The 25,568-nt window shown below is 36.1% G+C and overlaps 1 protein-coding gene across 1 annotated transcript in view; it reads right to left on the bottom strand.

The window, feature by feature from the left end:
* slc16a2 (solute carrier family 16 member 2) overlaps positions 1 to 24,429 on the bottom strand; it is a 33,951-nt gene extending 9,522 nt beyond the window's left edge. The window contains exons 1-3 of the mRNA XM_042737954.1: positions 23,024 to 24,429; positions 9,220 to 9,364; positions 5,122 to 5,602 (exon numbers count right to left, since the gene is read on the bottom strand). Of these exons, the coding sequence (XP_042593888.1) occupies positions 5,122 to 5,602; positions 9,220 to 9,364; positions 23,024 to 23,426 (1,029 nt within the window). The 5' untranslated portion in view covers positions 23,427 to 24,429. The remainder of the gene's footprint in view (positions 1 to 5,121; positions 5,603 to 9,219; positions 9,365 to 23,023) is intronic.
* Positions 24,430 to 25,568: the final 1,139 nt, after the last annotated feature.

Raw genomic sequence — 25,568 nt, 5'->3', positions numbered from 1 at the left:
AGATGAGTCCTGGTAGGAATGCATGTCTTCACAGAAACGGATATATGATGTTACAGTCTTAGTGAGCTCATCCAGATCATTAGCAGCAGCTTCAAAAACACTCCAATCAGTGAGGTCGAAACAGGCTTGTAAAACCCGCTCTGTTTCATTAGTCCATCTTTTAACAATCCTTAATACAGGTTTAGCTGATTTTAGTTTCTGCCTGTAGGTTCTTATAGTTAACTAAAAATAAAACTACTATTTTTGTTAGCTAAGATATTTTAATTAAACTAAATGTAAATTTAATCAAAATTTAATTGTATTAAAATAACATTAAATGTTAATTTTAAGCTTAAGAAATAGTTACCTTGGCAACTAACCAGATTAAAATAACTTTAAATTTAAAATAATAGTTTACCCAAAAATCTTTTGGCTTCTTCATTGGAAATTTTCAAATTCATAATCCATAAAATATTTCCTCCAGTGAAACAATCCATCTCATGTTGTCTCTAACATCCATTCACATATTTGTTTGGGACTTTTTTGGACTGTTTTTTGATTATGCTTGATCTATTCCTATTTCTCTCCTGATTCAGAAAGTGACAGTTTGAAGTTAAAAACTTTTTAATTATGCACGTTTTCCCTTAATAAGACATTAATTGACAGTTTGTATCAGTGCAGATTACTTGTGGATTATTGTGATGTTTTTATCAGCTGTTTGGACTCTCAGTCTGACGGCACCCATTCACTGCAGAGGATCCATTGCTGAGCAAGTGATGTAGAGCTACATTTTTCCAAATCTGTTCTAATAAAGTAACAAAATCATCTAAATCTTGAAAAGTCTGAGGATGAGTACACTTTTTAGAAACTATTCATTTCTGGTTAACTAGTCCTTTAACGGTGATGGCCCCTGTTGAGTTGGTTTTCACTGAAAACCTTGTCCACCAATCTCATTTGACAACTGCGACTCTCAACATTCTCATTCGAGTTTGACTACATTTACTGTGATTTTTAGAGTAGTGAGAACATCCTGGCTTTTGTATTCTACGGTCTGATATTAGTTGGCTCTATCCAGTTTGATGACTCTAGTTTGAAAATATCCTGTCAAGTTTTTAGGGTGAAAGAAAGGACAGGAGTGTCATGACAAATAAATTCCGACATAATGCAGAATAGGTCAGTAAGATTTCAAATCATGATCTCAAATGTAATTAAATATCTGGAAAAAGAATTTGGGTCACAGTGGGAGTTTTGCACATTTGAATCTGAACCATTATATGGCTCGAGAAGATCTTCTTTATTGGATTGTATTAATTTAATTAGCATGACATCATTCATCGCTTCACCCAACTGTACTTGTATTATTCAGAAAATTCCAGCATGTAAAATAAATCTGTGGAATCTATAGGCCTGGTGTGCATAAGATCCATCATTATGATTTTCTGGTGGAACTATGCTTACAGCACACCAGGGCTTCATGCCAAATGTACGGAAAGTGTGATATTAATTATGCTCAAAATCTGGCATAAAAAATAAAACTCCCTGGTGAGAGTGAGAACTGCTTTCCACCTGCCGTGCCACGTTTCTGAGGCTAAATATTCATCATTTGTTGCTACTGAATCACTGAAGTAATTTGATTTCAATTTCCTACACAGTGAACTTTTGATTTGTGAGGGTAATTTATAATTGCATTCAACCTGAGTAACATGCAGTTAAATTAAATTAGCATTCAGAAATGATAAATATGCCTCAACATTTCTTTTCTATGTTGATTTTAGTGCCCACCACTTAAGCAGGGATATATAAACATGCATATTAATAACAAAAAACAGGTAAACAGGGTTTTATTGCTTGTTTGCTTTTTCAGTAAAATATGTTATTATTCTTTTACCTGAAAAGCAAAAATATGTAAGACAATATATATATATATATATATATAGCAGTCTCCATTTACTCCTGACATCTGAGCCGCTGAAGACGCAGTGGATTAAGTTTGTTTATGAAGTGAATGCAGTCCCCGATCTACCTAAATGCATCTATGTATATATATATACACTACTATTGAGAAATTTTAACCAAAGTATGTTATAGAATTTCAATTAAGTCACCAACTTTTGGAAAACTGGCATCTGATGTCCCCTTTAACTGAAACTAAAATGATTAAATAAACTATTCAATTATTAAAGCTGCAGTCCGTAAACTTTTTTTGGTTAAAAATTATCCAAATTCAATATTTGATCAAGTACATAACTAGCCATTGTTCAAAACTATCACCTTACTTTAGCCCGATTAACAGCGGTTAGCTTATAATAATATTTTTTAACATTTGAGTGGTACGGGTAGGTTGTCGGGGGAAATTCAACCATGCTGCTGCGTCATTACGTCACATCTGTAAACATAAAGAAGTTGTCCTGGTTACTAGGCTATCGCATGTGAGGATCCTGCAGGTGGAGGATCGTTTATAGCCTATTCTCACAGCAGCTGGAATAATTAAATTGATCATTTTGATAGCAGATTGTAATACAGAAAGGATTATGTGTTTATGAATAAAATTTTATTATATTCTAGTTTTAAATGTGCTTCTGATTACAGATAGCCTGGGATTATACAAGAATTGTATTTTTAAGACAACCAGTTTGAAGGGAGCATAATTTGCTTTTTGGGTTAAAAGAATTTCTTAATATGAAATTCGAATAGTATGACAATTAGAGATTAGAATATATATGCTAATACACACTATAGGCAATGCTGATGTTGTTAACATTAATAATTTGAGAATAAAGTATAACAATAACAATAATTTGCATGGTTTGATGTGATATGAGCTAACCGATCTTTAGATAAAATTGGTAGCGCGATTTATTGTAATGCTTTTTTCCTGAGTTGTTCAGAACAAAAGTGCCAGATTTGTTACTTACTTGTTCTGGTGACAATATACAGTGAAAATTCTTATTTGGGTCATATATTCCAAGACGCAGGCTAGAATCTGTGATTGCGAAGTACATTAAATGTCCACACCAGTGCAGTGACTGACTGCCACACTCCTCAAAACATTAGATTCATCCACGCTGGAGCCGCGCCGAAGCACAACCCACACAAGGAAAATAATTCCACCAACAGCTGCAATTGCAGGTTTTCAAACAGAGATGGTGACAAAGAGGCAAAACTTATGGACTTACAACTTTAAATAAAGTAGATAAAATTAAACTAAACTAAATAAAATAAAATCTAAATATTAAATTAAAACTGTAAACTCTTTTAAATATAAAAATTTCCTTGGCACAAATCTAAAATACAGGGGCATCTCAATAAATTAGAATGTCGTGGAAAAGTTCATTTATTTCAGTAAGTCAACTCAAATTGTGAAACACGTGTATTAAATAAATTCAATGCACACAGACTGAAGTAGTTTAAGTCTTTGGTTCTTTTAATTGTGATGATTTTGGCTCACATTTAACAAAAACCCACCAATTCACTATCTCAGCAAATTACAATATGGTGACATGCCAATCAGCTAATCAACTCAAAACACCTGCAAAGGTTTCCTGAGCCTTCAAAATGGTCTCTCAGTTTGGTTCACTAGGCTACACAACCATGGGGAAGACTGCTTATCTGACAGTTGTCCAGAATACAATCATTGACACCCTTCACAAGGAGGGTAAACCACAAACATTCATTGCCAAAGAAGCTGGCTGTTCACAGAGTGCTTTATCCAAGCATGTTAACAGAAAGTTGAGTGGAAGGAAAAAGTGTGGAAGAAAAAGATGCACAACCAACCGAGAGAACCGCAGCCTTATGAGGATTGTCAAGCAAAATCGATTCAAGAATTTGAGTAAACTTCAAAAGGAATGGACTGAGGCTGGGGTCAAGGCATCAAGAGCCACCACACACAGACGTGTCAAGGAATTTGGCTACAGTTGTCATATTCCTCTTGTTAAGCCACTCCTGAACCACAGACAACGTCAGAGGCGTCTTACCTGGGCTAAGGAGAAGAAGAACTGGACTGTTGCCCAGTGGTCCAAAGTCCTCTTTTCAGATGAGAGCAAGTTTTGTATTTCATTTGGAAACCAAGGTCCTAGAGTCTGGAGGAAGGGTGGTGAAGCTCATAGCACAAGTTGCTTGAAGTCCAGTGTTAAGTTTCCACAGTCTGTGATGATTTGGGGTGCAATGTCATCTTCTGGTGTTGGTCCATTGTGTTTTTTGAAAACCAAAGTCACTGCACCCGTTTACCAAGAAATTTTGAAACACTTCATGCTTCCTTCTGCTGACCAGCTTTTTGAAGATGCTGATTTCATTTTCCAGCAGGACTTGGCACCTGCCCACACTGCCAAAAGCACCAAAAGTTGGTTAAATGACCATGGTGTTGGTGTGCTTGACTGCCAGCAAACTCACCAGACCTGAACCCCACAGAGAATCTATGGGTTATTGTCAAGAGGAAAATGAGAAGCAAGAGACCAAAAAATGCAGATGAGCTGAAGGCCACTGTCAAAGAAACCTGGGCTTCCATACCACCTCAGCAGTGCCACAAACTGATCACCTCTATGCCACGCTGAATTGAGGCTGTAATTAAAGCAAAAGGAGCCCCTACCAAGTATTGACTACATGTACAGTAAATGAACATACTTTCCAGAAGGCCAACAATTCACTAAAAATGTTTTTTTTTTAAGTATTCTAATTTGTTGAGATGTTTTTTTTGAGGGTTTTTGTTAAATGTGAGCCAAAATCATCACAATTAAAAGAACCAAAGACTTAAACTACTTCAGTCTGTGTGCATTGAATTTATTTAATACACTAGTTTCACAATTTGAGTTGAATTACTGAAATAAATGAACTTTTCCACGACATTCTAATTTATTGAGATGCACCCGTAATTAAGTTGAAGTACTAAAACTGAAATACTAAAAATAAAATAAATACATTTTACTACTAAATAAATGCTAAAATAAAAAATGTAAATTAACATAAATTAAAGCTAAATAAAAATATGTACAAGAAAATAACAAAAGCACAAAATAAATAAAACAAAGATTAAAATAAAAACTAAAAAAATTAAATAAGTGCTAATTCAGAATATTATCAAATAGTATTGGAATACATAAATAATATTAAAAATAACACACTTCATGGTCTCAGACCACTACTCACCAGATGCACATAGGGAACGAAGTATCCCAGCACTGCTGTGGCGACACCGAACGCCCAAACCCGATAGGTCAGCACACTGAACACTCGCACGTTAAAGTACTTCCTGATTTTGGCCAAGCCCTTCTGCCACCTGCTAGCCGACTCCAGGCCAGACGGGGGGCCTCCGTCCAGTCCCATGCCTGGCATCGGGCACATCCCACTGGGCATGAGCGGTTTGAAGGTGAGGGCCAGCAGCGACTGGACCAGCATGAAGATGCTGAGGATCTGGAAGGTTCTGGAAAGGCCCAGCGGTCCCACCACTTTCTTGAGCAGCACGGGGAGCCCCATAGAAAAGAGGCTGCTGCCTGCCGTCACCACGCCGTTGGCCAAACCCAGTCTCTGTCGGAAATAATGCCCCAGGATCACCAGCGTTGGCTGGAATGCAAACGAGGATCCGCAGCCAAACAGTATCCCGTATGTGAAGTATCGAAGACCCAGCGTTCTGAGGAAAGAAGAAAGGACATCAGTGTGACAAAAGAACGATGCTGATGAAAGGCTGTAGGATTAAAACTATCACCTTTATACCCATTTTCACTGTTAAAGCAATTTCTTCAATCCCAGTTTAATGTGACTAAGCTGTAAATATGTTTATGGCCCTTTTTGAAATAGAAGTGCACTTAATTGTATTGAATGTGCAATTTTAGTATCATACTACTATCTTTTATAATATTATTATTATTATACTATTATTATATTACTATTATAGTTTTTTTCATATTTTAAATTTATTTTATTTTTATGTTTTTAGTTTTCCTTCTAATCTTAGTTAAAGGGTTACTCCACCGCAAAATGAAAATTTTGTCATACCCCCATGTCGTTCCAAACCCGCAAATGCTTTGTTCGTCTTCGGAACACAATTTATGATATTTTGGATGAAAATCGGGAGGCTTGAGACTGTCTCAGCCTGCGTACTGGCTGAGTACTGCTCAGATTTGTCAAAATGGCACAACGCTGATTTGTAGAGACACAGAGGAGAGGAATTGTTGAATAAAGTCGTTATTTTTGTTTTCTTCGTTTACAAAAAGTATCTCGTCGCTTCATAACGTTACAGTTGAATCACTGATGGCAGATGGACTATTCTGACGATGCTTTTCATACTTTTCTGGACCTTGACACTGTTATTTATTTGGCAGTCTAAGGGACAGTCTCAAACCTCCAGGTTTTCATCCAAAATATCTTAAATTGTGTTCCGAAGACAAACGAAGGTTTTACGGGTTTGGAATGACATGGGGGTAAAGTTTATTAATTTTGTTGCACATTTTTTATATTTTTATTTTTTAAATATATTCAATAATTTTTTTTATTAAATTTAAGTATATTGTTTTGTCATTTTTATTAGTCAGTTATTTTTTAAATGTCTATATTGTTTTTTAAGTTTTCATTTTTAGTTTGTTTATTGTTTTTTTTTTTATTTTAATTAGTTTGTGATTTTTGTTTAAAATATATATATATATAGTTTTTATTAGGTTTTAGATTTAGTTTATTTAGTTTTAGATATTTTAATTCTATTTTAGTTTTTTTTACTTGGACTCAAAAATGAGAAACAACAAAATTATTTTTTTACTAAAATAGAAAACAAACTAAAAGTTTGACAAAGAACTATATATATATCTATATATATATATATATATTATTTTTTTTTTTTTTTTTTTTTTTTTGGTCCATATTTATCTTATTTTAAGCAACAAAAATGTTTTGTATGGTTTTAGCTTTAGTTTTTAGTGAACAATAATAAGCCCATAGTGTACTTGAAACTTCAAAGTATATTATTAAAAATCTGTATGTGCACATAACAACATTAATACAAAAATGGCCATTTACGTGTATTTAAAATGAGTCCTACTTAATTTAGTCAAAGAAAGCACAATAAAACTAATTATATTTCATGTTATATTGCACTATATTTCATTTAAATCTAAACTACACTAAAATACGTTTTTATTTAATTGCTATTAACATGCATTTAAGTGTCTGAAAAAAAATGACATTCAGAGAACTTTTCCGTAAAAAGCACACTTTTTGAAAGAAAGTTTTCTTAAGTGTGCATAAGCAACTTCTGCAAGATGGTTGCACACTAACTAGAAATAAAGCCATACAAGGTGCAGGATTGATATGAGCACTTTTACGGCAGAACTGTTGATTTCTCATGTTTTTCTCTCCTTATTAAACTGAATTATTTCACTTCCAACTGACCTCTGACTCCTGAAGCCAGAAAATGTGCAACACACGGCCAGCAGGACACATTATTTGGTTAATGACCAAACAGACGTTAGTGTATATGAGGAATTGTGGGATGGAAGAAAGAAACTCAACCCTGCAGGAGACACTTGTGTTTAAAGCCTGAGAAAGGGAGGGAAATCGTTTGTGTGTGTGTGTGTGTGTGTGTTTGCATGCACTAGTTAGCGTTTGTGTTTTTTGAGTGTATCAGGCTCTAAACGCAGCAGGACCAAGCTGACCATTTTTTCCAACCTTTTTTTAACAACAGCAAGAGCTTTTTCAGCTTGGAATAAAACCAGCACTCTGTCCAACTGCACAAAGATCTCAGAAAGAAGGCACTGTGAGAAAACAACGAGAAGGAAAAGAATGAAGGAAAGGAGAGAAGAGAAGAGAAAGAAAGCAAATATTACATAAATGTTCTGCCGTACATATCCTGCTGTCCTATGTGTGTTTGTCCTTTTGCTTAAAAGACTGTTGCCGTGTTTCTGTAACCTTTTATATAAGCAAACTTTAGGAGGCTGAGTGATTTATCTGCCTCCATCACTTCGACCACAACAATTTTTATAAAACCCAACCTCCAAAGACATGAATGCACAAAATGAGTGACAGGAGACATTATTGACTGACATTTTACCCATGTAGAAGAGAAACAAACAAATGTGCCACACACTTTGAAATATTATTACAAAAAAGGGGGGAGGGGGGTCAAAAAGAGGATAAAAAATCACATAACACTAAATATTTTAAAGAAAAATCTTGTTTTTGGAAAAAATGCACAAGGAAAAAAAAGATGATAAATATTTTACAGAAAAAAATACTGTTTTTCATAAATGCACAAGGAAAACAAAAAAATACTGCTTTGGGACTGTGCACACACACATACTATGTAAACAAAACTTTTATTTTGGATGCGATTAATTGCTATCAATCGTTTGACAGCACTAATATCTCTATATCTCTATATATATATTATATATATATATATATATATATATATATATATATATATATATATATATATATATATATATATATATATATATGGTATATTTGTAAGTTTAACAGTTAACAATTGACAATTAATTAAATGATTTCTTTAGAACTTATAATATGACCATCTTATAAAATATATTTTCTGAGAATTAGCAAATGTGTAAAATGTTCAGCACACTATGATGCAAGTACTGTACATCTGGGGTGAGCGAATGTTTATTCTATAATATGGCTATATGCATGCCAGCAGATAACAGAGACACTTCAAAGTAAAGGGAACAGATACATCATGTACAGCGTAACTCAACTTAAATTAAGTTTAGAAACACCTGCATTATAGAGCAGTTTAAGGACAGATTCCGGAAAGAACATATGAAAGAATCACTGACTTCTTTGTCTAGTCCATACAGCAGAGTGTCAGCGCTGGATGGGCATTCTGGGTAAAATAAATGTGTTTTGGTAAGGTTGAAAGAATTAAAATAGACCTAAAATCCCAATGCATGGGTCATTTTCAGGAAATTATGTCATTTTTATGTCCTAGAACCGTAAGTTTTTTTGTTTTTGTTTTTGTTCTGTTTTTAATTCCCAAGAAAAATATACATTTAGAAAGATGTTTGGAAAAATGTTAAGAGATTTAATATTCTTCTGTCTATATATTTATAGTATATTTGTCAGTTTAGTTCAACAGTTTATATAATCATAATATAATATGTAATATAATAGCTTACATTTTGCATAATATTTCCAAAAGAACTGTGAAAATGCTAAAAACACACACACACACACACACACAAAAACTATGTACATGTGGTTAAAAAAGAAAAGATAAGCAAAAAAGAAGACATTTACGTTGCGAAGGAACTGGTGAGAAGACCGAGGAAAGCCACAAACGCTCCGCAGACGGCCGTCTTCCGGCATCCGAAGTGATCGGTGAACATACTGACCACCGGAGAGCAAAAGAATATCATCCCCATCGCCAGAGCACCAACCCATGCTGGAGAAAGAAAGAGGAAAAGATGTGGTCAATAAATGATGACGTATATTAACCTGATTTTCCATTGGCCAGACTCAATGAAGTCGAAAACGTTGCTATCATAGATATGTACTGTATATACATATCAATGATTGTGAGGTCATTCTGGGTATTTTTAGTGCATTGCTATATAATTGCTAGGTGTTTTACTGGCCTCAAGTCTCAACAGCTCAGTCTAAATCTGTGGGATTTTTTGCCTGTTTAAGCCGTTAGAAAAGCAACAACACACCTCTTTTCAACAAGTCACACAATGCAAATCCCTAACCATAAGCAAGACAACAGAAAGCACCACTAATGAGATCATTGACAAAATAACCAGCTTTGAGATTAATCTGTGTGAACGAATTTTTCTCATGTGATGAATGTGGAAAAACACTCACTAATCCGATGATGTCTTGAACAGTGTTGGGGGTATCGGATCACAAGTAACGTGAGTTGTGTAATCAGGTAACTTTTTTAAAGTAACTTGTAAAGTAACGCCAGTTACTTTGTTTCCCATACTTTTGTCTTCCCTTGTTGCCATGTTGAGAGAAATCGAGAGTGAGTGCAGCGGTGTTGTGTGAACATGATGCTTACTGTAGTTCTACTAAATATGAACATGTATTTACTCATCTTACCTGCACAAAAACAGATGTGGTTTTGAATTTGAATTTCAAACCACCGCAATACGTACCTGAAGAGATGTAATACAAACACAGCAATACGTGCCTATATCAATGTAACAAAAATGTGCCAGGGTCACGCATTGAACCCGCGTATTAGTGCTACCCACTGGACGTTTCAATTTGAAACTGTTGTGAAATGTGCAGTAAGGTACGTAATAACAGTTCTGCAGAAATGTATTTAGAGGAACGTATTTCGAATGAGCCTGGGTTGCTTTTTTCTATACTATTTATTTGTTTCATGCTTGCAACTTATTTCCTTGTTGTTTACTTATCTTCAATAAGATTGAGAACCTAAGTTTTACTGCTCAACTTGCAAATTAGTCTTAAAAACCAACATTGTGATAAGATTGTGATTTTTCCTGAAGAAACTGCGATATATTTTTGCCATATTGCCCAACCCCTGAACACGAACAGTAGATTTGACACATGCATGCACCCAAACACACAATCTTTGTTCACCCAGATAATTCTGCAAAGAGACACAGAAGAAAGTCCATCATCTCTGTATTTAGAGCACTGGCCAGTTACAATCGACGTCTAGCCCAGACAAACAAACACACTGCATGTTTTTTCATGGTTCAAAGGTAGTTTAATGTCTGCACAGTAAGTCTGGAGTCTAAGGACACTGGTTCAATATTTGACGCTGATCTGTGTGTGTGTGTGTGTGTGTGTGTGTGTGTGTGTGTGTGTGTGTGTGTGTGTGTGTGTGTGTGTGTGTGTGTGTGTGTGTGTGTGTGTGTGTGTGTGTGAGCCCTCCTCGGCGAGTCATTCTTGGCTGAGGTTCAGTGGAAATGTGGCCCCATGAATCCAGGGAGGAAGCGGTACGTTAACAAACCAAGCAGATGAGTGTTTATCCATATTTTGTAGAAGAACACAAGGTCAGGGTTTACATAAGGCCCCTCCGTCTCCTACTGGCTTATGGAGTCATACGAGACATATGTTTTCCACAGGTTTCATAGTCAGGGTTTTGTTTGTTGGTTTGTTAGCTTTGCGAATGACCAAACTTCCTGTGATGATCAGTTGGAAGTACGAGTTCAGAAGATTAGAACAATGCAAAGAGTCTCTGTTTAGGAATAGAGTGTTCTGAAAGAGCAGGTTCTAACAGCTCGGATAAAAGATCATGCAGAAAACATGAGGTGGAAGAAGTCTGTCTGTGTGTGTGTGTGTGGGGGGGGGGGGGGGGGGGGGGGGGGTCTAAGGCCACGTTTGAAGGATTAAACATTCCAGTGACTATTAGGAATGGATTACCTTACTTCTGCAAGAAAAAAAATCCACACAGAAAGCAGAAAATATCAGAGGTTTTTAGTTTTAACCTATTATAAATAATGCACAGCTAACAACAAAACAAACCAGAAAAGGAGTCTGATGCAAATGTTCGAAGAGGTGGTGGTTGAATCGAACTTGAACTGGTTTTGTCCAAACAACAAAGGGCCTGGACAGAGTTTGCTTACAGTATTCAGAAACATATCTCATTGTTCTGATCTTAAATCTTTCATTTTGAATTTCTGAAAGCAATCCCAGTGGATTCAGCTGTTTTGCTGGAGGAAAAAATCTAAATGAGTGAAAGCAGAATAAAGAGAAACTCCCTTTGTGAAAAAAAGTACACTTTAAAATACTTTCAAAAAACAGTACTATTACAGAAGTTATATATTTAAATATAACTTATATATATATATTCATTAAAAAAAACAAGGTGAACTGAATGTAATGTTTGTGGAAACCTAATTGCATGTTAATTCGAAAAATTGTTTACAGACTAAATTTATATTAAATGATATTAGTGTTGCTTTTTTGACACGCTTAAGTAGGGCTTTAAGTAGGCTATATATCTTTTTATGTAATTTCATAAATACATCTATTGTCTCTAAAACATATTGTTAAAATGCACTGCCAAATATGCTGACAAGCATTTATTATAAATTAAAATGTACTGCAATGTCATTTCTATTGAAACTTGTATGTCAAGTAAATATATTTGTAATTATACATTTGTAATGATGATGTTAATATACTATCAATATATATCGTAATATCGAATAACAGTTAATTTAAAATCAAGTACTTGGAGCCCAGTCTCATGAAAATGCGTATCTAAAACACAATTTGTTTTTTGTATTTTACATGCTATATTTATACACAGAAACTGACTTTGGCATGCATACAATACCCACATTTTTGACGTGCATATTACATGCAGTTTTCGCGTTGAAAAACACATTCATGAGATCAGGTTGAGAGTTTGCATGTGCTTTAGTAAGTCAACACATCAAAATTAGTGTACTTTTTAAAGCATGACTAAAGATAAAAAAACAAAAAAAAAAACAGTGTACTTTAAAGTAAAACTTTAATTTGACATTATTATAAAGTGCACTTTTAGATAAATAAAGTAATATAAAGTAAGTTTATTTTTTGTTTGTACTTTTTAAAATGATAATTTTGTGGTTAATCACTTACCCCCATGTCGTTCCAAACCCATAAAAGCTTTGTTCGTCTTGGAACACAATTTAAGATATTTTGGATGAAAACCGGGAGGTTTGAGACTGTCCCATAGACTGCCAAATAAATAACAGTGTCAAGGTCCAGGAAAGTATGAAAGACATCGTCAGAATAGTCTTTCATTCAAACCAAAGCATAAATACACGTAAAAAACATATCCTTGTGGCGCGGCTGATACAGAATAGCGTATGCCGCCTGCGTACTGCTCTGATTTGTCAAAATGGCGCTACGTAGAGGAGATGAATTGTTGAATAAAGTCGTTATTTTTGTTTTCTTTGTGTACAAAAAGTATTCTCGTCACCTCATAACATTATGGTTGAATCACTGATGACAGATGGACTATTCTGACGATGCTTTTCATACTTTACTGGACCTTGAAACTGTTATTTATTTTGCAGTCTATGGGACAGTCTCAAGCCTACCGGTTTTCATCCAAAATATCTTAAATTGTGTTCTGAAGACGAACGAAGGTTTTTCTTGTTTGGAACGACATGTGGGTGGTTGGTTATTGATGAAAATTTTTTTTTTTTGGTGTGGTGTATCTTTTTGGGTGTTTTGAGAGAGTCATGTAATTGTTTTTTTTTTCATTGTGTACTTTTGTGTGACCTTTTATTTCATATTATATATTATCAGTAGGCACAGTTGATGATTTGTATTGCACTACAAGTGCATATTCAATACAGTTAAGCACTTCTTTGTCTCAAAGGGTAGATTTTTTTAATTTTTTTGTGCCAAACACTTCACCATGATACTACTGTAGGATGCAGAGCATTGTTATGCAGATGCTAAAGAGTCATTTTCAGTGTTGTGTTTTGTGTGTGTGTGTGTGTGTCTGTGTGTGTGTGTGTGTGTGCCCATATCAAGACAGTGTGTAGAGTGAAATCACACCATATGACCTCACTTTGCTCCCATGCGGCTGACAGCTGAAACAGAGTCCTGAAAAACAAGAACAGACACAGTTCTCTCCTGTCACCCTTTGACTGCTTTTGTAAGCAATGGGTTCTATTTGTTTACATTTTTCTGGATGAAGAATAAACCAGAGAAACCCAAAACTGCCAAAAAAGTAACGAGAAACGTCTCGAATCTCTGCTCTTTTCAACTTTCCAAACAGGTGAGCAATGAGCACGGACACACTCCATGCTCAAATCAAATAACTAAACTAAACACAAGGGGTAAAACAAAGAATAAGGCAAATAAACAACATAGAGGGTAACAAAGCAAGCATACTTTAGGGCTACAAACATTTCAAAGAGGCGCATAAACACAGCCCAGCCCAACCCTCTTGAAAACAGATGCAACATCGCCTTTTATACTTCCGACGGGGAGGCGTCAATGGAGACAGAGGACGAACCCATAATGAGTGACAGAAAGGGAAACCAATCAAAATCTAGTGGAAAACACAAACAATGAATATACAAACATAACAACAGCTCCATGAACTTTTAAGCCTTTCTTTTTACCTCTAACATCCTCTTACCTTCCCTTTCAATTCTCCAATAAAATGTTGCAATCATACATACAAAAGCATACAGTATATCTGCATTTGCCTACTAACAATGTCTAACAGTGGGTCAATATGCATTTAAAAACAAATTATCCAAAAATCCAAACCATCATTTTTCAAATGCCAAAGGTCAAAACTTCCACTGTCCACAGGTCTTCCGCAGGACTAAAATAATTTACTGTTGTAATAATTCTGTTGCATTGTGCTGGAATTGGAAATGACAATTTTATTCAATTTTTTAATAAAAATAAAAAAACCTTTGTCTTGCCAAGGCTAGCAATGAATGTGTCCTAAATACACATTAAATAATTATTTTTTAGTATTACTAAAAAATATTAATTAAATAAATATTAATGAAAAAATAAATAATATTAAAGTTAATTCATTTTAATAATTTTCTCTTTTTGCAGAATCTAACAAAATTACTGCTTGATTTGAAATTACACACACACAAAAATATTCTGCTCAATTGACATTTATTTTGACTTAAAATTTTACATGAAATGTATGTAAATTAAAACAAACATTTTAATAACTTGTCTGTATATTTCAGTAGTTTAATGTTAAAATGTAATCTGTACATTTCACTGTACAACTCACTTGAAAAGCAGCCGAAGTAAATTATAAAAACGTTCTTTGTAGCATTCAAAAATAATTAACAAACAGTTATTATAATATGTTATTTTAAATAAAAAAATCTACATAACAAATGTGTCTGACATTGTTAAAATACATTTCTCTATGAAGAAAATGAATGGGATTTTACTTTAGGAAGCAGACTCTGGCACTCTATTCCTCCACTTTTCACTCATTTCATGTATGCCACTCCTCTTTGCTTTTCATTATATCACTCTCTCATTCTCTCTCTCCTTTGTTCCAAATCACCCAGTCCTAATTCTCACTAATGAGTTCGCTCCACATGTTTTATTATTGGATCATTTGTTAAATGAGGTAGAGAAGACAGGAAGGACAGCAATGAATGGTGTTTTCCATCTAGAACAGAAATAAAAGAGGAGAGAGAAGAGAGAAAACAAGGAAACGAGTGACCCACTAACACTGACAGATGCTCTTTGACAGATTGTGGATAAAGACACTCAGCCGCAGGGAAGCACGGATCACTCTCTCTGTACATCCCTTTCTCCCTCCTACATGCGTTATTCCCTCAATTTTCTCTCTCTCTCTGTTCATATCCGTCTGTCCTTACAAGACCCCTCAAGTCTATCTGTCTGTGTCCGGGTCATATGTCAAAGCAAATCAAAAGAAAAAACGAAAAATAAAGCCATTGCATTGCATTATGACTTTATTTTCATGACAAATAAGCATATTTATGCACAAATGTCATTACTATAATGCAAAATATTGTAAAGTATTTATTTAGGTGTATTTCCTTTCATTTATGGCGATTTAATTTGAAAAACCATTCTATTTCAGTAATGAGTGCCAAACTGATTATATAAACTAATATAACCTATATAAAAATAACCTAAAAAGTCAAATGTCCACATATGTCGATAAAAATTTGTAGCTTAATAAATGTAAGATGTTCTCGCAGGGCAATATTTAATGTTTTATTTCTTTTCTATAGGGATTTTCTAGCAAAAATACTTATTATGTGTAATACTTCTTATGTGTAATATTATTTACATAAAAGTATTTCTGTAGGGTTATTATAGTTAAACTAAAATGAAAAATATATTCGTTACTTAAAATAAAATACAAAAAAACTAAACTTTTTGCCAAGACAACATTTATTTAACTTGATATACTAAAATAATAAAAAGTTTAAAAAAAAATAAAAAAACATTTTCATTGCATGAAACAAAAATAAACATTAATTGAAATAAAATATAAAAAACTTAATCTTTTTTAAGGTTGTTAAGAAAACATTTCTCATAATTTAGGCTAGTTTAAACCTGATGTACTAAAATAACTAAAAGAAAAATAAAAAGTAATAAAAAAACATATAGACATATTCAAATAAATACTAAAAATAAGAATAACACAACAAAATTTAAAAAATTGCTAAAATTAAAATGAAATAAAATCGGATTTAAATTATTAATAACAACTATAATATATACTAAAATAACATTGCTTCAGACAAAGTTTCATTGAAAATATTTCCCTGTGTGTTTTGATTTGAATATCACTCATTGCACAAAATTAATGAATAATAAACAGCTGTAAACAGCAATTACGCATTAAAACACACCTATGGTGTGCAAAAAATTGCACAGTGTACATGCTGAAAAACAAGTTTTATGTCAATATGTCATAACACTGCAAAAATGCATCCTTGCTTTAAAATGAATCAGAATCAGAATTCAGAATCTGAATGAGCTTTATTGGCAGGTATGTTTACACATACGAGGAATTTGTTTTCATGACAGAAGCTTCCACAGTGCAACAGAATGACAGTGGCAGGACAAAAACAAAGATAATAAAAGAATAAAAAAGAACAAGAAAATAGGGAATAACAATATACAGATTGACAATTGTATGTACAGGTATATTACAACAGACAGTTTTGCATGTACATGTATATTATGTGCAAATTCGAAATGTAAACTAAGTATGTGTGTTAGATATATAAGTATAAGAGTGTATAAATAGTGTTGTGTGTTCCACAATTATGTGTCTGGCCGTTCTGGTGCTCAGAGCTCTGTAGCGTCGACCAGATGGCAACAGTTCAAAGAGGAAGTGTGCTGGATGTGAGGGGTCCAGAGTGATTTTGCCAGCCCCTTTGCTCACTCTGGATAAGTACAGTTCTTGGAGAGTAGGGAGGGTTGTACTAGTGATTCGCTCAGCAGTCCGGACTATCCTCTGTAGTTTTCTGAGGTCAGATTTGGTAGCTGAACTGAACCAGAAAGTTACTGAAGTGCAGAGGATGGATTCAATGATGGAAGAGTAAAACTGTTTCAGCAGCTCCTGTGGCAGCTCCTCTGCTGGGCCTTTTTCAAAATGGAGTTAATGTGAGTGTCCCACTTCAAGTCCTGAGAGATTGTGGTGCCCAGGAACCTGAATGTCTCCACTGTCATTACAGTGCTGTTCATGATGGTGAGTGGGGGGAGTGCAGGGAGGTTTCTCCTGGAGTACACGATCATCTCCACTGTTTTGAGCGTGTTCAGCTCCAGGTTGTTAAGACTGCACCAGACAGCCAGCTCCTTAACCTCCTGTCTGTAAGCAGACTCGTCACCATCCTGAATGAGGCCGATAAGTGTGGTGTCATCTGCAAACTTTACGAGCTTGACAGAGGGATCCTTTAAAGTGCAGTCGTTCCTGTAAAGGGAGAAGAGCAGTGGGGAGAGAACACATCCCTGGGGGACGCCAGTGCTGATGGTGCGGGTGCTGGATGAGAATTTTCCCAGCTTTACTAGCTGCTGCCTGTCTGTCAGGAAGCTGGTGATCCACTGACAGACAGACCTGTTTGCTCTGTAGGCAAACTGAAGAGGATCCAGCAAGGGTCCAGTAATGTCCTTCAGGTGGGCCAGCACCAGTTTTTCAAATGACTTCATGACCACAGATGTTAGAGCCACAGGCCTGTAGTCATTTAGTCCGGTAAGATTTCTTTGGGATGGGGTTGATGGTAGAGCGTTTGAAGCATGAAGGGACTTCACACAGCTCCAGTGATCTGTTAAAGATCTGTGTGAAGATGGGGGCCAGCTGGTCAGCACAGGATTTCAGACAGACTGGAGTAACACAATCTGGGCCTGGTGCTTTCTTTCTCTTCTGCTTGTCTGAAGTGCAGGTGTGGGGGAGAGGGGGTTGCAGGTGGTGTGAATGGTTGTGTAGAGAGGTTTTCAGAGTGGGTGTGGGGTGTTTTTTCAAACCTGCAATAAAACACATTCAGATCATCTGCCAGTTGTTGTTTCTCCACAGTGCTGGGGGATGGTGTCTTGTAGTTGGTGATGACTTTCAGACCTTTCAAAACTGATGCTGAGTCACTGGAAGTGAACTGAATCCTTAGCTTTTCAGAATAATTCCTCTTTACCATTCTGATCTCCTTTTCCAGTGTGTATTTGGCCTGTTTATACAAGACAATACATATTGTCCCCCTTCCTGTAAGCATCTTCTTTGGCTTGACGGAGCTGTCTTGAGTTTTGCAGTGAACCATGGTTTTCATTGTTGTAAGTTAAATGAGTCCTTGTAGGAATGCACATATCTTCACAGAAACTGATACAGCCTCTGTGAGCTTGTCCAGATGGTTTGCAGCAGCTTCAAAAACACTCCAATCAGTGAGGTCAAAACAGGCTTGTAAAACCCACTCTGTTTCATTAGTCCATCTCTTTACAGTCCTTGATACAGGTTTAGCTGATTTCAGTTTCTGCCAGTAGGTTGTTATAAGATGAACCAAATAGTGATCAGAGAGCCCCAAAGCTGCCCATGGGACAGAGTGATTTGCATCCTTTATTGTGGTGTAACAGTGATCTAGTATGTTACTGTCTCTGGTGGGACATGTAACATGCCGTCTGTATTTTGGCAGTTCATGGCCGAGATTTGCTTTATTAAAGTCCGAGAGAATGATTAAAACAGGGTCTGGGTGTTGTTGCTCTGTCTCTGTGATCTGATCAGCGAGTTTCTGTAAATCCAGGCTCACTTGCGCTTGTGGAGGAATGTAGACACTCTCGAGAATGAATGAGCAAAACTCCTGTGGCGAGTAGAAAGGTTTACAGTTAAGCACTTCTAGATCGGGACAGCACATCTTCTTTAACACTGTTACATCTGTACACCACCTTTCGCTGATGTAAAAGCATGGCCTGCCGCCACACGATTTCCACATTGATTCTGCCTAAACGATCCATTCTGAACAGCTGAAAGCCCAGCAGATGTAGCATGCTGTCCGGTATGGCGTCATTCAGCCAGGTTTCCGTGAAACACAGAGCAGCAGATTGTGGAAAATCCTCCGGGAGAGCAGAAGGATGTCGTCCGTTTTGTTGGGTAGAGAGCGGAGGTTCGCCAGATGGATGCTAGGCAGAGCCATTCAAAATCCGCGCTACCTGAGCTTCACGAGCACGCCGGCATGCTTCCACGCTTGCGCATCCTGAAGTGTTTGATCATAGCCACTGTTCCGCCAACAACTATGTCCAGCAAAACATCAGAATAGTCGAAAACCGGTGAAATATTGGGTGGTGTGTACTGCCGAAGGTCCAGCAGTTTGTCTCTGGTGAAACTGATTGCAGGGGTATAACTAAAGACAGGACAAACTAACAAAAACATAAAACAACTGCGGAGGCAGCCATCAGCGGCACCCTCATGAGAGAGAGAGAAAATATTGCTGTGTTACAAATGGTTTGGTGTATAAAAAAGATTTGAATAACTTCTGACCAGCATGATTTGAAGATGATTTGACACTAATTTAAAATGGTGGAAAATCAAGTTGGGTTCAAAGGAACTGTATTAATAGGAGAAGGACAAATTAGGGTCATTTGGTTCATATTCACCATATTCACATATTCACAGACTGACTGTCTCTGAGTGTGTCCTGGATACACAAGTGTTAAGCAGAGTTTGAAAACTATCAGTTACATGCCAGACAGCCAATGAACGCTTTCACATTTCACCAACACTTGCTTACTGTTCTCAGTCGTTCATCTCATTTCACCTGCGCTGCAAGGAAAGGCCTTTTCACCAAGGTTGAGTATTCAGACTTGTGTTTGACCCTGGATTTCAGATTTTAAGCAGGATACAAGTTAACAATACTTTAAAATCCTTATACAAATCAAATGCAAGGTTTCAAACAGACTCAGTAAGCCAATCAAATGACAATTCAAATGCTTAATTCAAATGCTCCAGAGAAGGTCTTTAGAGTTACGAGTCATAATTAATTAATGATCCACTAAAAACCAAACTAAATCAAATAATAACTTAAATAACTTTCTTTTAATAATCAACACTTAAAAACTGAGCTGCATGAATATAAATATAAATTGCACATAAGGCCGTTTTATATCAACCTTTTAATGCTATATAAATTTATTGTTGAAATATACTGTATACATAAAAGTGGTGGAGCCCTTGGAGAAGTGGCAAATAAATGATTTTGGCCCTCCATTTTTGGCCAACACTGACATTTATGATGTGATTTTGGTTTAAATAAAATGGGCTTTAACTCCAGTGGTACAGCTAAAAAATAATAATAATAATAATAATAATAACTGTTTTTTTTTAATTATACTGCTGCATGTAAAGTTGTAATCCCCTATTGGGATTAAATTTAACTGTGTGTTGGGACAGGCCGAACCATGTGAGCGAGGCGGGGGGATGCAGGACACGCCTCTTTAAGCTTTGTGTGTTCCCACACTACCCATGAGCCCCTCATGGACCAATCAAATCCCTAACACATGCCCACATCCCAGCCATCGTGGCAGATTAAACAGGGCCGTCACTTAGAGAAAAAGAATGAGAGCAACAGAGTAGAAGAATTTTATTAGAAATCCCCAGCATTGTGAAACACACTTGTCAATGGAGGAAAGTTTTCAGTATTTGCTCTGGAAAATAAAAAATGCTAACGGTTATAATCAGAAAGATCATTCTAGAAAACAGGTGCAATACAGGTGTAAAAATCTAATTACAAAATAGATAGTTGATAGCAGTTTTTCTAAATATTTCAACAAAAATCCAGTCAATAATTTTTTGTACTTATTCATTTATTCATGAGGGTGCTTTTTTAGTTTGTATGATCTTTAAACAAAAAACACTTTTATAATGATTTTGCATACTAAACTACTGATGAGTGATCAGCATAAGCATATAGTAAACACTTAGTTTCATGACCTTTTCATAACCTTGAGAACAAGATTTATAATATCAAATTAAATTGTAAAACTGTCAACACTGGTATCTCTTATAATTATCATGATAAGAATCATAATTATTATATAATAAATAAGTTAAAATAAATAAAGTTAAATAGTTTTCTGTTAATTTAAAACACACTTGCATACATACATATATTATTACAGTACATTAAAATTATATATAAAAATCAAAAATAAGAATTGAATAATTAGATTTTTTCTTTATAATTTTTTATAATTAATAAAAAATATTTTTTAAAGATTATTGAGTGCATTCTACAAGAAAAAAAAACGATATCTGTATTTTTACTTCATGTTTAATTCAATACTTGTAATTTCCCTTTAGTTATTTGTGAAATTCTTTTTTCAGAGTGAAAACTCTTTCAAAATAAATCATACAATATTTTTTTCAGAGTGTTAGCCTAATGCTTGCCTAATGTAATTTATTAATCTTAAATTCCTTTTAAAACACCACATCAAACTGAAAAAACAGCAGTTTCATACAATGACCCACAAAACTGAATCAGGGCTGAAAGTAGGAAGAGAATGAACACACATACATACTCACAATATTCACAGGCACAAATAATTAATGCACTTATTTTCATTCTTCACAGTATCACTTTATAAAACATGAGGGAGAAACCAGCAAACACACTTTCTCCATAACCCTCATTGCTACTCTCCTCAAACTGCTAATTTGTCCTCCTCCTGTGGGCCTGATTTTATTAATATTCAGATGTAAACATCAAATAGTGATGTGGGAGTCTGAACATTAAAACTAACTGAGCTTTTACTGCATGTCGGCCGTAAAAATGGAGCTCAGCATGAAAGACAAATGCCGATTTCCTGAGCAACAACCAGAGGCCTGCAAGACATTTACGAGATTATGAGCATGTGGACTCGCTCTTGTTTTCTCTCACGTTGGCTCAGGCAGAGGATCTGAAGTGAGCTCGGGGGTTGTCAGGTACATTCACAAGTTCACAAGAGTTCGTGACAGATACTGCTTTCGACTGCATTAAGCACTGAATTGATCTCTTGGTCTGGTTAACACAATATGAGAGCTGCTAACATGCTGTTTTATCATGCTGATGCACACATATGGATTATATATTGTAAATAACTGGGAAGATGCAAATTATTAAAGATCAGCGCTAGGACTTTTCACTGTTTCTTTTCACTCCACTGGTCTGTGTTTAGGAGAAATGTGTGGACAAATTGATGAATTCTCTGACCCGTGAGCATGGAGTGAGAAATGGAAAGCCCAGATGGGAGCGGAGCAATTACAAAACGCTTTGGACGGTGAAATTGCTGCTACTTTACAACGACCAGAATGAAACTCCAAAAACTTTTTGTTATAAAAATCAGAAAATCAGTTTCTGATGAGTTAATGAGTAATATGGTAAAGTGATGGTTTTAGATACCTTCAGTATTATTCTGGTTTGATATATTTGACAAATATACTGTAGGTCAAATGTTTCAAATAATTTTGACATATGCACTGTAGGTCAAATGTTTCATATATATATATATATATATATATATATAGTGATGGGCCACATGGACCAAAAAATGCCAGGGCCGATTTTTTGGAATTGATATATAGTAATACATTTATAATAATAATAATAATAATAATAATAATAATAATAATAATAATAATAATAATGAATTATTATAGCACATCAGCAAATCAGCATTAGAATTTCTGATGGAGTGATGATGCTGACAATTAGGCTAAATATATAAACTTAATATACGGCTGTGGTCACTATGAACCATCCTTGTCTTCAGAACTTCTCTTTTGTTCCAATACAATAAATATAGGCTACTATAAAAAATATATATATATATATTGGAGTTTTGTGGTGACATAAGTAAACAAATAGTGCCATACTTTTGTATTGTCTTTAGACAAAATCCCCCCAAAATAGCCTATGTTCCTATGTTTTCTCGGTAGCAGGTGTCAGTGTGTGATGTGAGTGGGCGTCTCCCTCTGTCTGTGGCGGGTCCAGAGAGCAGCTTCAGGCGGCTGCCACCAGACTCTGGGACTCGAAAGACCAGTTATGATCCCTTAAGCGTCTCAGGATCAAGCGTGCCTGCAATCTCCTTTCACCTCACACTTACAACACTTAGGGAGACACTGAAACACACTCACCCACTTTGAACTGAGACGCCTGGTCCGTCAGTTCCTGATGGTCTTTCAACAGCATCATGTGCAGAATCCCGAATGAGTTCTGGATGCCGAAAATCGAGCCGTTGCACCACGTTGCAGCGAACACCACGACCCAGCCGAAGCCCCCCTCCGGGGGAACGAACCCCGGTCCCGGGTGTGCGCCGGGCGGCGTCGCCGGACGCTTGTCGGGGCAGCCGGTTTGTATCAGCTGCACCGTGCTGTCCTCCGGGGCGAGCTTACACTCCGGTTCCTCGTACTCCTGCGTCTCTTTGTGCTCCACTGCAAGATGTTCAGTATGTCCAGCCTGCGGTTCAGTGGTCGATTCTTCCGAACCGGGTGTCCCGCTGGCTGCTCTTGCAGTGTTCTCATTGCTTTCTGGGTACATCCTATACCGAACGGATGCCAATGCGTTTCCAGAATAACTCTTTTATCATATGCTTCCGAACGGGTGGAAGAGAAGAACAGAAATAAATCCCCTTAAGATCTGAAACTAAGTCAATCTCGCTTCAGTTTGCATGGATGATCACTCATAATCCGATCGATAATGCCCAAATCCTGTTATGAGAGATCACTCTTCATAATAAAGCAGCAGGACTTCCAGCAAACTGAGGAGAACACAGTGAGCGCGCGCTTTAAACCGAGTCCAAAGCTCTTTGCTCTCGGTTCACATCCCTTTTATCGTGCACCGACTCCTCCTCTATCATTTGTTGAATATTTACACCGGATCCCGGTGGGCTGCTCTGCTCTGCTCACTTCTGCACTGTTAAACAGTGAAACGCTCCGAAACGCTTATTCTGCGAGAGCTACAACATAACCAATCAACGTTCTACATACACGCGATCGTCATCCCGCAGAAGTTACAATATAAACGTTCTATAAGCAGCAAGTGCGATAATGTATCGATTAAACGTTCTGCGCACGTTACAATGCAACAATTAAGCGTTCTAAAGAACAACGTAGTGTAGCAGTTCAAGTAAACAATCATCACTGAGCAAATCCGGCTGGAGAAACGGGTTTAAAATTCCACCAGCACAGGATTACGGAAAGAACCGGATACCGGAGACCACCCCCTCCTCCGTGGCTTCAGCCCGTCCCGCAATTGGCCTGAAACAAGGAAGCGCGCGAGGAACTGTACAGATGACACGAGGAGAGCAGATTTACAGTGTTATAGGTGCCTCCTGCTGACACATTTACAACCAGTCAAACAAATGAAACCGAGAGCATCCGGTGAGCGATGCATTTGTGGCAAGTGCACAATCCATCAATGCTAGTCACAAATCAGACCGTTCCTGATTGGAAATGGGTCAAGGGCATCGTTTTAAACGCTCTCCGGGACCGCGGATGAGTTTGCTCCGTGTAGACGGCAGCGGGCGTGGAATCGGTGCATATAGAGGCGTGTTTGGGAAGCCATGACGGGTTATTATGGTATGGAGGGAGGGGGAGGATCCGTGACGCGCTTCCCTGTACAGTAATCCATCTAATGTGACCAGAGGGACACATCCACACATCCTTCCATACATAGGCCTATGTGTGCTTCCTTCATCCAGGAAAAAACACCCGCTTTTACATTTTGGCAGATGCTTTTATCCAAAACTACTTAGAAAGTGTTTGAACTATATCTTTTTATTAAAATAAGTGCTTTATCGCAACGCAACGTTCTTTCAGTTGCAGTGGCTATATGAACATGTTGCATAACTGTTTTTGAAATGCTTCACCCAGGCTGAAGAAGTGCACTTATGATCATCCAATTATTTCTTCGTTTTGCATATTTGCATGCGATTCTCCTCCAGCCGTTTTCTTTGATAAATTTATAGTGCATTAATTATGCTTGAGTGATTTTTATAAATCTCAGGTGTAGGTAATGCGTCGATTCCGATCGCAATGATCCCTGGTGAGCACTAGAGTGCAGCACAGATCACTATATGAGCCCTGAAGAAACGCATGAATAGGCCACGACCTTTCAAAATTATCGGAATAAATAATTTTAGCGGAAGCGATGATTTGATAGCTGTTTTCCTGACTGGCAAGATAACAGCATTCACTGGCTGACATTAAATCATTTGACCCGTAGAGGTCGCGATCAGCTAAGAGACTGAATACCTTTTCATTTTACTTGTTCAAATTTTTGTCTGCAAACTTGTATTATGGTTTTGATCAAAATAACGATATACAGTATATATATATTTTTTTGTTAATTTTATATGTTTTTAATTATGAATATATTTGGTAAATTTAAACTTACAACAGAGAAACAAAAACATGCAAAAACTTAAAAGGTTTTTTTTTGTTGTTTTTTTTCTTTTGTTGAATTTCTTAATTCAAAGTATTTTTTTAATAGTATTTTTTCTGTCTTAATGTTGGTTTATTAGGATTGGATTATTATAGTTTACTGTTTTTTGTTTAAATTTTTATTTTGGCTTTGGTTGCAAGCCTATTAAATATATATATATATATATATATATATATATATATATATATATATATATATATATATATATATTTTTTTTTTTTTTTTTTTTTTTTTTTT

The sequence above is a fragment of the Cyprinus carpio genome, chromosome B14 (assembly GCF_018340385.1).
Source record: "Cyprinus carpio isolate SPL01 chromosome B14, ASM1834038v1, whole genome shotgun sequence".
NCBI classification, from domain to species: domain Eukaryota; kingdom Metazoa; phylum Chordata; class Actinopteri; order Cypriniformes; family Cyprinidae; genus Cyprinus; species Cyprinus carpio.
This window is presented reverse-complemented; position numbering and strand designations above follow the sequence as displayed.